General features: G+C 39.0%; 1 protein-coding gene across 2 annotated transcripts; it reads left to right on the top strand.

Annotated features, from left to right (window-relative positions):
- The first annotated feature begins 681 nt into the window (after positions 1-681).
- On the top strand, positions 682-13,541 carry ttc33 (tetratricopeptide repeat domain 33). Of its 2 annotated transcripts, none has more exons than XM_071466067.1 (5): positions 682-835; positions 1,279-1,509; positions 5,776-5,857; positions 9,551-9,682; positions 12,774-13,541. In XM_071466067.1, the coding sequence occupies exons 2-5, from the start codon at positions 1,280-1,282 to the stop codon at positions 13,146-13,148; spliced, it is 819 nt and encodes a 272-aa protein (XP_071322168.1). In that variant the 5' UTR covers positions 682-835; position 1,279; the 3' UTR covers positions 13,149-13,541. The 2 variants fall into 2 exon arrangements, with proteins under 2 accessions (XP_071322168.1, XP_071322169.1); XM_071466068.1 differs by having other exon boundaries at positions 762-950.
- The last annotated feature ends 530 nt before the right edge of the window (positions 13,542-14,071 follow it).

Raw genomic sequence — 14,071 nt, 5'->3', positions numbered from 1 at the left:
AGAAATTTAGTACAAATTTAACATCACAAACTGCAAGGAGAAATGTTTATGACAAGAAAATTGATAATGAAAATTACTGTTTGGGTGGTACATGAAATGATAAATATGTAAAGAAATTGCCCTGAGTAATCTCTGTGCTGCAATCTAGGGGGATAAAGTGAGCATGACAATTGACAAAAAAGCTAAGTGAATAGGCTCGGACTATCAACTTAAAAAATAAGTAGAGTCTTGTGCATGGATGTATGATCCAGGTCTTATAATACATCCATGTAATACACCCATGGTCTTGTGCCTTTCTGTTGTGTCTTTAAGCGACAACGTAAACATTTCCACAATTTCCGGGTCATGTCGCATTCACGTAATGCTGGCAAAATGGGAAGAAAAAAAATCTAGTATTCCGCTATGCATGTGCCCACGCATTGTTTGGTGGTGGTTAGCCCTAATGCTAACCTTATAGTGATGCCAGATAAACAACCTAAAATAGTGAAACAATATACAAACCAGCAGTGTTGCTAGATTTCATATGAAACGAGCTGAATGGATGAATGCAATATTAATACTGGATTTTATGTTTTGATGCATTAAACGTCATTTTTCCATCAGTTTTTTTCACCATGTAGGAGACTTTGCCGCTGGGGACGTTTTTTGGGGGGTATTCATGATATATACGACTTGGAATTACAAGTCGAACACTGACGTGAACGTTTTCCCAACTTGGCTACTCGTAATTACGATTTAAACGCTACGACTTGAACGCGGCATGATAGGTCAACAAATATGGCTATTAGTTTCCGCTAGCTTGTCCAGTTTTGCTCACGGAAAGCTGTGGACGTTTGTGCGTATACTCTCCCTCCTGCTGTGTTCAAATAACAATATATATGTTGTTGTCAAAATGAAATCCAATTTTGTCTGCGCAAAGTGACCCTTTAACAGTGGGGAGAGACATAACAGTATGTTTGTTATCCAGTTGCCATAGCTAACGTTAGCTGGCGTTGACGTGAGAGGATTGTTTTTGTTTTGCTTATTGACCAGACTTAGAGTTGTAGTTGTTAGATAACGAGTCATGAGTTATGTACTTAAACATGATAAACATCTTATTACAGAAACCGGGCTAAAAAATTGGCGTAATTGTAGATATATTTAAATCGTCAATTTTGCTAAAATGTAGCTAGTTTTCTGATATTTCAAAATAAAAGTCTGATTTCCCACGGGCAAGCCACATACGGTTTTCAGATGAGGTAGGGTTTACAGCGTGTGACCCCACATTTATCCCGACAGGATGGCTTCATTTGGCTGGAAGAGGAAGGTTGGCGAGAAGGTGTCTAAGTCAGTGGCGCAGCGGTTCGAGGCTGAGGCGGAGAAGGCTGAAGATGATGGACCAGGTCAGGGCGAGGAGGAAGTAGACTGGCTGCACGCCATCAAACGACGGCGGGAGATCCTGCTGGAGGATTGTGCTGCAAAGAGCAAGAGGCTGAAGGATGAGGGTGCACTGCTGGCTGAGGAAGGCAGGTGAGGGAAGGTGCCAGAAGCAGTCAGTCCTCTGTGCTTGCTGTGTGCACATTATGTCGACGGCAGCTTCAAAAGTAACACACAGACATATTAATATCCACTACTGGGTCCGTTTTGTAACTTCTGTGTCGAACTGCGTGTGAACAGAGATACACAGAACTATTGATTCGTGTCTGGGTGGTGGGATTAGTGGGGTTTTCGCTAATAATATCAATAATTGGAAAAATGCACAATGCAATGTAAAAACATAGGCACTGGATGTTTGCTCAGCTGTCACTCTAACAAAACCAAGAAGTGCTAAACAAACAAGCTTTATGCTTACACAATTAGTTGCTCTCAAAGACATTTTCCATTACTTTGTTCCAGGTTTTATACCAAGCAGGATTACACCTTGAATCTTATCTTATTCTATGATGCTGAGCTTCCTTTCTGCTGTGCTGCTGGAGTATTTATGTAAAGGATTGGATTGCAGGGTCTTAACTTTACCTTTGATGGATACTCAGACATACTGTTCAGAGATGCATCTATCTGCGGAAACAGTTAAAAGAAGCACAATTTTGCAAACAATGAGATGTGTCATCATAAATTCTCCAGAGGAGGGCACCATTGTACAGAGCACACAGCAATTAGATTACCTCTGACTTGGATCCATCTAAGCTTGAGGTTTTCTCCGAGATTTGATTTAATGTAATTTCTATGAAATTAAAAGGTGATTATATAGTCTTGCAATCAGCTGGTCCTGTGTAGATTTGTATTTCAAAAGGAAAATACCTTATATTCTTCTCAGGATGAGAAGATAATAATAATAATAATAATAATAATAACAACAATAATAATAAAAACACATCATTTCTGATTTGGTCATTGTAGGAGCTGCTCTTAAGGCCAGTGAATCAGTATTTAACACTGTGTTGGAAAAATAAAAACATGGAGCAATTCAATAAAAGCCTTTCAAACAAAAAGTGATTAAAAGGACATATTTAAATTCTTAGTAAACCACACATTGCTCCTACAGTCTATTCTCGGACCCTCTGAAGTAAACCCTTTGGGGCCGTTTATATTATGCTGAATGATGCTAATTGATACTTTTATTTTAAGTGATATTTCTCTGCTTTTGAATTTTAGAAACACAACTAACACTGCATTGAGTGTCGCATTGTGTGACACTGGCAGAAAAATGATTGAGTTGCCTGTGTATGGCGTGTATATTCTCTTAAACTTCAATGTTAGAAAACAGAACAGTCATCCTTCAGGAACTTTGACCTGATATTTCCTCCACGATAAGCAGCCTTAAATAACGGCCACTTTGTGAAAACCCCTTAGTCCAGAAGATGTAATGTTGTTGCCCTTAGTGACAGCCTTTAATTGTATTTGTGAGGAGAAAGTGGATCTTGCCGGGGAAATGATGTCCTAATGCTGCGTAATGGCTGTTCAGAGGTTTGAGATGGTGTCTGGCGGGGGATGTGAGCCAGGAGTTTTTTCCTCCTCTAACAACATTGACCTGTGATGTCAGTCTGTCATTACCATTGTTTCGATATTTCTGATGTAAGTGAAGAGCTCAATTAGTACCTGTTTGTGGTCTGAGTGTCCTTTTGACCTCATCATTTGCAGATTGACTTTATGTGACTTTTGGCTGTTTTTCTGCATTTTTGAGGTCAGCCAGTATTTATCAAGTCACAGTTAGGCACAGTTTCCCGTACTCCCACAATTACTAATGTTTTACCAACAATGGTCAATGTTTAACTGAATTTGACCGTGTAAATTTATAACCTTGCTTCTGGCCTCTAATAGTGCAGAAAAATATTATGAACTCCACAGACACAGTAGTCTTCATACTGCTGCGCACACCAAAATATTTTCTGTAATTTTGCCTGGAGCTGCTATGCACTGTAGAATCTTGATGAGGATGACAGACTGCCCTGTCATTTTTGGATGTGCATGAATAGACTGGTTGACACTTTTATTGATGAATCGTATTGATGAAATGAAAATGAAACAAAACCCCAATTTTTATCTTACTGACAAATGAATGGTTGAATAAATGGAACAAAAAACCAAAAAGCTTTGTAAGATGTAGACTGCACACTCATTTGTAAATATAGGTACATTCTGGGTCACAACTTGTTGCTGACTTTTGAAATGAGAGCTGAAAGCTTATGCAGTCTTAAGACTTCAGCATCTGCAATGTCACCTCACAAAGACTCTGGCAAGGCTCAACAGGCATTTGTAGGTCGTACAAAGGATGACTGACAGTTCTCATCTTTACTCAGACACCTGAGAAACACAGCAGTTGGTGAAACATCGACCCATTCCAAGACTGAGGTGAAAAACTAGGTTGCAGAAGTTGCAGAATTATGCCTCTCTTTATATCATCAATTTTTTTCAGAGATGTGAGAGTTTTACGAGGCAGCATTTCACATCATCATCCAAATACTCCACATAGTTTGTTGATTTATCCGGTTTACAGATGCCGTGTTGAGTCACTTCTGTAATCTGACATTCATAGCCTATTTCAAATGCTCAGCTTCTTCTGAAGGCTTTCAAAAAAATTTTTTTTAAGTTTTCTGGTTTAGATTAGCCTGTTAGTTTACTGTTTAATTGTTGTTATTGTAAGCATGTGTTGGGGATGTTTCCTACTTTTTTACAGCAGTGTGTGAAGTGGTCATAATGACCCAATGCTATATGTTGTTCAGAACAAAAACATGCTTGAGTCTGTTTCATATTTGTTCACTCTATCTTCAAACTAAACACCAGAGTGCTCTTACATCTGGCAAATAACTGTAGTCTATTTTTTATTTGAACTTTCTTTATTCGCCTCTCCCTCTCTCTGTCCTATCTTTGACATATGTACAGAGTTGTTATAACAGTAAATGAGTCATTTTTAGCTCCCAGGCTACATGTGGTATATTGCTTATTGCTTAATTTCCTCAAATGATTTTGCAGTGCCCTTTGCTTCATCTGTTGGTAAGATTTCCTCACTGCTTTGGTTCCATTTCCTCACTCTGTCTGGCTGTTTTGTCAATCTTGATCCTGGTTCTGGCTCTAATCTGAATTCAGGTTTCAGTGTAAATGGCCTCATTGAGTGATTTGTGTAATTGCTTTTGTATTTTTCCGGATATCTATCTCCATAATGCTATAAAAGATGTGGACGTGACAGACGTATTGTCAAACCCAAGGTTTCATCTGGTATTCTTTCCAAATCTTTATCTTGATCAGGAAATGATTCTTGAGTCAATATTGACTTGAGAAGGAGGGGGCTGTTGAGTGAACAGGAACATAGTCATGAGTCCACTCAGTGTGTTAAAATGGTGACTGCCTGTTTGTCGTAAACCTAAACAATTCTGAACCCCTCTAAACAAATCTATGCAAAACAGGTTAGTAGATTTACAGCGGGGGTGCTTAAAGTGAGGCTGCAGTGACATTTAGTGCAACTTCTGCCCAAATTTTATGCAAATCGTGTTTGTTTTTCCGCCTGCATGTCAGCGAAGGCGCTGGTGGCCACTTTCAGAGCCCTGCTAGCTCAGACAAGAAACTGACTACTGACTGATGATGATCATTGCAGTGGACCTATGTGTTTATATATTTAACCTGCAGCAGCCTTTGTATCCTCTGTACTGCCATTCTGTCAGATTGACAGGAGTTGTCTATATTCCTTTTGGAGCTTATTAGCTTCAAGAAGCTTCATTATAGTGCAGAAAAGCATGTTAACAGTGATAGTAAAAGGTAATTGAATTCTGACTCTTTTGAGAAGAAAGTTTGCAATAATGGAAAGACATGATCGAGTAGATTTCCACTCATATGAGTGACATGTCTATAACAAGTAACAGCACAAAGCACCAGGGAAAACATCTTTGCGTTATCCACTGAGCAAACATGTGGCCTTATGTTGGGTTTCGTAACATATATCAAATCTCAGGGTGGAGACAATTAAACAGGGTGTCCAGTTTCACTGCTTTATGTGATTGTCTATTTGAGTCAGTCACTAGCGGTGCACAGAATCAAACCTCACCCTGAGTCAATACATAGACATGGTTAACTCAGTGAAGTGCAACATGTCCGTGTTCATAGCTTTGGGTAACTTTAAATTGTAGTATTGTAACATTCATAGACAATTAATGCCTCATATGTGTAGCTATTTCGTGCATCACAATGCACAGTGTACCTATAGTAGCCAGGTTATGGTTTCATTTAGTGTAATTAATTCCTCACTTTTCTCAGGAGCATTTGAATCATAATGTGTCTCTGAACCATGCTTGTTTTCTTTAGGCACTGGGAGGCCATTAAGAAGTGGGACGAGGCCATTCAGCTGACTCCAGACAACCCACTACTGTATGAGATGAAGTCTCAGGTAAAATATAAACCTGTATTTTATTATTTACTCATTTCCTCACCCTTCTTATCATATCTGCTACTCTCGTTCTTTAAAGGATAGGTTCATAGTTTTTCCAAATCTGTCTCAGAGGAGTACCCCGCTGATTTTGCATTGTACTCCTCTAGCATATAACACTGTTTGACTCAGGGTGGATCGGGGGGAAAGGGGCAGAACCAGAAATATCTTTTAGTTTTTTTTTATCTTTTTTTTTTATCTTTTAGTTCACACATTCTTTTTCCATGTCAAAACGCTGCACATACAGTATATTATCTGTAATTCATATTTCAAGCCACTTTAACAATTAACAGTTGGTTAAGATGGTGAATTGTTAACAATGTATGAAATGCAGGAGTTGTTTTCCATAATAAAACTGTTGACGAGACCTATGTTTGCCCAAAAATCAGAGTAAATTAGGAATTTAAACAACAGATTTAAGCAAACACCAAATTACTTAAATGAAACAATACTGACTTTGTTTAAACTGCAGAGCTTCCACTCCTGTCTGTCACATTACGATAAGCATGACCTCCTCCATCCTTTAAGCAGCCAGTCTTTGGGCAGTGTGGCTAACATGGACTATGGCTATGTGGCTGATACACAGTATGTCTCTGCTTATTCCTGGTACAGTTCAAGTTTGTCTAAAATGGGATGCAGTCCGACAGCTGCCTTCAGAGTTTGGAGGTGCCTTTATCAGCCATCATGGCCACGTAGACCTTCTTTCAGCTGCCACTTTGGTATGCTTTTAAGTGAGATAAGTGCTATCAGCTCAGTGATGACACAACTGAAAGTCTGCAATATGTTTCCAACAGCTTCAATGTTTTGCCTCTCAGCCCAATTTCCTTCAATTTCACTTCCTCTTCCTTTGGGGCAATACCTTTTTGCATCTGAGTCTTTTTCTTTTTGTCTCTTTTTCTACCATCATTCCCCAGCTGCCACGTCTCCTTTTCTTCTACCATAGGCCTCTTAGAGAAAATAGTTCCCATATATGTGGGAGGAGCGGAGAAGCTGGAGGAGTTAGTCAGACAAACAGCACTCTCTCCATTATTTCTTATTCATTTACTACAACTAACACAATAAAATCTCTCCTTATCGCCATAACCATTCACATCACAAGGAGTATTGTATGCCTAATGTAATATTATCCATTGTAGGATATTTGAGAAGGAAATCATTAGGGGACCAGGCCTGGAGAACACCACCACAAAAGGCTTTCTTTTTTTTTTTTTGCCCCATTCCATGACCGACTTGAATAAGCACAGCCTTCCTTTCCGTATGCTTAGATTCATCTCCAGTGTGTGTAACTACAGCATATTTAATCTATTAGTGTCCATTATCAATGTTGATGTTATTCACAATCATTAGGTTGAAAATAGGCTGAATCTCATCATATCCCCATTACTAGCCCAGATGACGAGGGTGGTTACACTGACGCTGGTTATTTACTTCCCCTCATCATTTCCCTCCTATTTATGTCAATCAGCTTTTACCTAATCTGTCCAGCCCCCTGTCTTTCTTTCTATCTGTATGTCTGACTGTAGTATGCTCTGGAGGAAATTGGCTCCATTTGTAACACTGTCCCCACACCTACCTGGCTTTATGATATGATTTCAGCCTAAAGATGATCTCACTCATTGTGAGAAGTGTTTCTTTAGGTCATTAAAACTGTTGGAGATTTAGTGGTGAAATTATGAGGCAATTAACATTTCTTGCTCTATGTTCCAGGATGATATCTCCCTTCAGTATGAGCAGCAGATAGATGCTCTGTACTCCATGCATGTTAATAGTTTTACAGCTATCGCCCTGATTTGCTTTTCAGTGTTGAGGCAGGGACATTTGTCCTATTAGCAGCTCATCACTGGTTGTGCCTTGGTATCAAGCACAGGTATTTGAGCAATGATAAAGGTTCAACCAAGATGCCAGACCTGGTTTGGGTGCGGTGTACCCCTATGAATTTAATTTTATCAGGCAGTGCTGCTGTTTTTGCATCTTCATTTCTTGTTGAAGTGTTACAGAGGACAGCACTGGTCACGCAAGAGACACTGCTCCACTCTGTCTATTTCTGTGGTTTATTTGATCAAACGTATAAGGTGTCTCACAAGAATATGTGATATGAGTTTTTCAGTCACTCGTGTTACAGCCCTACCCACAGGCTTTATTAGACAATTCTAATGCTGCTTATAATTCACATGAACAATCTGTGAAGAAGAGTTTTTTTCATCAATTGTTATGCAGATATATGCACAGTGGTATCAGTTCTCGACAGCTTGTTTCCTACATGAACGCAAAGCAAAATTATATATGTCCCTATAACATTTTCATGCATTAATTGACTTAATGCCTGAATAAAAGATTATTCATTAGAGTCTGCAAGGTTGAAGAGGTTAAAGGGTTCAGTGCCACAGTGTTAAATGTGAGCATTGATAAGTGAATAAGCAAATAAGAGAATAATCTAGTGATCATGACTGTGCAATTGTTCTATCCTGTGCAATTTTATCAAACTGAATGAGACACATCAGAAGGGCTGCAGGGATGCAACTAACAATTATATATATATTGTACAATAGTCTGGAAATTTATTTCTCAATTAATAGTTTGGTCTGTATAATGTTACAAAAAAGTATAAATGTCCTTTACAAGTTATCAAAATCCAAGGGCATATCATCAAATACCTCGTTTAGGGCTGCAACTAATAGTTATTTTTATTATTTATTGTTCGACCTATTATTTCCTTGACTAATTGTTTGGTTTTTAGAAAGTCAATGAATAGCAAAAAATGCATCATAGAATACATGGGTACGTCTAAAAATGTCTCAGTTTAAAATATTACTTAAACAATGGATTGATTGTAAAAGTAAATGAGAATTGTTTCAATACTAATTTTGCTGTTTGTCCAACAGTCCGAAACCCAAAAACATTGATAAAAAACAAAAATAAATTAAAAAAAAATGCAAATATTCACGTTTGAAAACCTCAAAACAGGGAATGTTTGGCATATTTGCTTTTAACAGTTAATCAATTATTAAAAGTGTTGGTTGTTTATTATTCTCTACACACAACATAGGGTTTCAGAGAACTGGCAAGTATTGACACATCATGAACATTGGTATAAAGTACGAAATCTTCTTTCTACCAGTATTGCTTTTTTTTTTCAGTACTGTCTAACCAATGCTTATTGGGTTATTTTGTGTTCAGTTCAAGAATTGCAGCAGAAATTAGTAACTGTTGGTAAGAAATTGTGATGCGGACTCACATCTCAGACAAAAGAATACTAAGCTTTCATTCGTATATTCCTTTTGGCAGCTACATGCTCTGTACAGTCCTATATAGATGTTTTTGTGTTTGCTTCCTTGTTTGTTTTGCTTTTATACATTATATGTTATATATCTGAAGTAGATATCATTGTTTTTGCTTTGTGTTCATCCTTTGAGGGGAAATCAAAGGTCAGTTGCAGACCAGCACTACAGCTGACACTGTAGGTTTTTAGGGAGATATAATCGAAGATTAAACAGTACTCTTCCATTGAAAGACCATTACGCCATTATATTACACTAATGTAATCATATTCTTTATTTTGCATGTGCTGTTTGAACAAAGACAATCATGCTTGTTGTTCTATTGTGAAGGTAACTCCATGGTCACCTAAAACATCCATATCATGTGTCCCCACAGGTACTGACTATTCTGCAGGAAGTGTTCCCAGCAGTGAAGGCTGCAGAGATGGCCGTCAAGTTCCGACCGCTGTTTTGGGAGGGCTGGCAGACTCTGGGCCGTGCCCAGCTCAACATGGGAGAGGTGGACCTGGTGAGTATGGCTGGGAACAAACTCCAAATGACAAGAAACTAGAACATGGGAATGCTCGCAGAGGCTATCAAACAGCTGTCGAATGCACGACTGCAAACAAATGCAAGTTCTAGAAGAATGAATTTAGTCAGAGGCAGAAGAGGAGGACAACAACGGAACCTGAAAAAAGCAATCAAATACCATTGTTTAATAATCATAGGTGAGGGTGTATTGGGGGTGACAGTGGCTGTGTTCACTTCACTGGTGATTAAAACCAAGTGCATTGTTTGGTTTTGGTCAAAAAGGCGCTAAGGTGCAAACTTAAAGCTGGCACATATAGACCGTACCAACATTCCCTCGGTTGTGATGTATAACGGCTGATGGCTTCTGGCTCAGTCAGTCACTAATGGCCTTCACTGGACTGGATTTTGCAATAAACTACAGCTGTTTTTGTAGCTCTCTATTAATCAGTTGTTTCTTGGTTTTTGAAGAGCCGTTAGGATATGTCAGTTATTTCTGTTTACTACTTTTTGCAAACTCCCTGCCTCTAAGATGAAGTGGTTCCTTCAAAGCACGCCCAGGCGCCTGGGGCTTGGACGATTGCTTAAATTGCCCGGGAACACGCCGGGACCTGTGGGTGTGCGAAACCTTCGGATCACAGTTACACTGTTCACCCATTTAGAACGAAACAAACAAGGCTGAACTTACAAACCTTTCAGCTAATGGCACTGTGTGTCGCTCCTACATGTCCTGGAGCGAGAGACCTGTCCTACGGCACCAGAAACAACAATGGGAAGTGTTGAAAGTTACTTGAGATAAAACTAAACCAAATATAGACACACCTCCTTGTATAATGAAGCTAATGGGAAGGAAGGGGTAAAAAAACGCACATCTATTTTTAGCGGGACTTGTTCGGTCGAGTTTTAGGTCTTTGTGTGCATCAACATGTTTGACTAGTGCCTGTTTGTGCAAATGTGAGTGCATTGATTCCCTATTTTCTCCTCTTTTCTTTGCCTTCTTTGATTTCCACTCCTCTCAGTCTCACTTGAGGAAAATGGAAAGTACTCAAGTAAAACAAACCCATAGCTTCTAATTTTGTTTTGTGTCACTTCTCTTGGTGTTTTAAAAAATATTGGAAAATGTATCTTCTCATTATTATCATTACTTTCTTTTCCCTGAAGCCGGTTAATCTGCCTGCAGTGGCATTTTGTCTGTTGGAGGAGTACTTTCACTTGATGAGACTCTGGTCTGTTCAAGATGAAATTTGATATGTCTTTTTGGGAACAGTAAGTTTCATTTGTCAGAATATGTGTGGTTCATTTGTCAAAGACTTTTTCAGTTGAACTTGACTGTGCAGGTTATTTATGTTACAGATGGGGAAGGTGAAGCAAGAGATTCCCATTAAGAGGTTAAAAAGACTGGTTTCTATGTGAAGCGTAACAAGTTCCTGTTTTGTTTTTCCGTTGTTCAAGGCCAGAACACACAAACACCTGAGAGTTTGATTTTGCTCTGGTCTTTAAAAGCTTGATGTTTCATGCAGCAGCGACACTTCCTCGCCATGACTTTAACCACTAGACTTTTTTCAAGCGCAGACATTCGAGTTCATTTCCATAAGAGGTGTGGCTCATTGCATCTCTGGGAACAGGTGCAACTTGTGTTTCACATACGTTGATTTTACTTGTAGCAGCCTGCCTCAATATAAGCATTGACGGCCACAGTCTGTCTGTCTCTTTACCAAGCCCTCTCTGTGTTGTCATTCAGGGTGTGTGGAGTGCGCTGTGACTGGGCTCACTGGCCAATTACAGCATGTAAACCATACTCACGACCCGGCCCGAGTCACTGTCGAGTTGTTATTTGTTTCCCACAATGTGAAACAATGAAGCTGCGTATATTGTTCAGCTATTTGTTCATCACCAAGTACTTGGCAATTAATATATTTGCAGTGGAGCATCCTATGTATGGTATTATCTAATAGTTGATTAGCTGAACTTCTCCTCTCGTCTGTAGCTCTTAAATTACTTTAAACTTATCAAGATGTATAAAGTCAAAGAGGGACCATACTAGTTATACGAGAGTCCATATCTTTGTCCAGACTATTTGGAAAAGGTCCCCAAATCTTTTGGAACTTTTCACCAGAGCCAGTTCTATCGTAAATCGTAAAATTTATTGTAAATTTAAAAGCAAGCGGACAAGCATTTCCATCTCTTGAAGATAAATGTTTTGACTGTGAGCATCCCGGACACTAGAGTTTTCTTCACAGTGTAAGGTGGCCTAAGAGCATCTTAAAAGAACCAGTTGGTAATTTATCTTTTTGTCATAAATAAGAGAAAACCAATGAAAAATGTCCATGCAATATATAATCTAAAGACAATATTGCTGAATAAAACTGGTTCCCTTTTATTTCTTTTTAAATAAGCAATGAATCACTTTGAAATGAATAAGTCAAGCTCTCTGACCATGAATATTCTTTTTGAACCTACTCTTGAAGGTGGAGTTAAGTTTACTCATATTTCAGTCACTCAGATGGCTTCATTAGCATTTTAACATGAACCTCCCATTAAATATTTTTCAGCCACTCAACTTGAATATGCCTGACAGGTTTCAGGCACATGTCAGAGCTGACCCGTGTGCACATCAGTCACCTCAAACAGCATGTAAGGTTGGATTTATTTCACTTTCCCAGTCAGCAAATTGTCCCTACTAAAGATTGATATAAGTTCCCATAAAGAATTGGACGCCGTTTGTATTTCCATTCAATGGGACAATAATTTTCAAGTCAATGTGAAGGTGTAAAGTCAGCGAAAAGGTATTGATGACATCTTAATGAAACGATAAATCTGCCTGCAGTACTGCATGAAGACCCTTACGGTCTTGCTTATTCACATGCTGATGATGCTCATTCAGCCGCACTGATGTCAGTGTCGTACCATTCATCTTTGAGAATTACAATGACCTCATAAACAATGCCTGGAAGAGTTCAGGTTAACTATTCAGTTGGTTGGAGGCCATAAACTCCTCTTTACTGACAGGTTGAGTTAAGTGCTCCTGTGTTTCACCACCTCTAAAATCATGTGTTTGAAACCTAAGCTGATGTCAGCACCTCTCCCTGCAGGCCGTGAGGTCTTTCCAGGTCGCGATCCACCTGTGCCCGTCAGAGCGCACCCTGTGGCAAGAAGACCTGCCATGGGCATGGAGGTTACAGAAGCAACATTTAGCAACCAAGGAGAAGCTTCGGCAAGAGGAGGAGACCAAAAACCAGATCCTTAATGCCCCTGAGCTGGAGCAAGACTATGATTTTGAGTCTGATGAGGTGCTGGCTGCCTGTGTGGCTGTTGCTGAGCGACAGACACGCTATGAGGAGCTGAAGAGGACCGCGGTGGTTATAGACTCTGAGGGGAATATAAAAAATGTACTTACTGGGGAAGGAGGATCAGAGGACGCTGCTATACCATCAGAGGAAGAGTTTGTCAAAGCAAGAGGACTTTGAACTGGTCGCAGCATTAATCGATTGCCCGGTTTCATTTTTTTAGGGCTGAATTGGATTATTTCTGAAACCACTGTGAGTGTCTGAAGCTCAAACATAATATTCAGAAGACAACATGAGAACTGACAAATTCTAGTTAAGGGGTATGCAAAAAAAAAAGAAGAATATTGTGTTTTGTTGTTTCCCATTTTCCATCCCTTTAATGTTAAATGTGTCTTTGTGTTAAATGTGCATGTACGTTTCTACATGCATGCACAAAGATTAAAGCTGTTTTAAAGTATGTTCTGCCTCACACTCAGTTGCAGAAAGCCAAGAAAATAGCCTGAGTCACATTTCAGTCAGTTAACATCTATCCATCACTGAACTGAACAAGAGGCATCTGCAAAGATGCATCAAGATAATTGAATTGATATTTTGTTTTAATGTGGACATTTATTAAAACTTGCACACTAACGGCTAATTAGCTAATAGCTAATGTACTCTTTGGTTACATTACAGTCTACTTTCTTTGACCAAAATAACAGACATGCACTTGACAATCTCTGTAGCCTTTGATAATAATAGAAGCATGATTTCAAATGGGGCTTAACAATGAGTCAAAATATAATTGAAATTGCAATATGGCCAAGTGCAATATCCAAATAGTAGAATTTTTTTAATAAAATTAAAATGTATCACAACATACCATTATAAATGAAGCATCACACCAGAGGAAATCCTGGTACCAAATGTAGCGCTTCAGGCCAAGATTGTGGTGCAACAGAGATGCTCCGGTCTACAAATTATATTCTCCAGACATAGAGCAACATGCTTGTTTGGTGCAGACCTGAGCAAAAAGTCACATCATCATTTTTATATTTTTTCTGTGAAAATGAAATAAAAAATGACCATTCCCACTAAAATCCACCACAACCTCAATATCCTTC

The sequence above is a fragment of the Trachinotus anak genome, unplaced genomic scaffold (assembly GCF_046630095.1).
Source record: "Trachinotus anak isolate AG129_WGS33_773 ecotype Australia unplaced genomic scaffold, CSIRO_AGI_Tana_v1 ptg000028l, whole genome shotgun sequence".
Lineage (NCBI taxonomy): Eukaryota > Metazoa > Chordata > Actinopteri > Carangiformes > Carangidae > Trachinotus > Trachinotus anak.
Note: the sequence above shows the minus strand (reverse complement) of the source record. Positions and strands in the feature narration are given on the sequence as shown.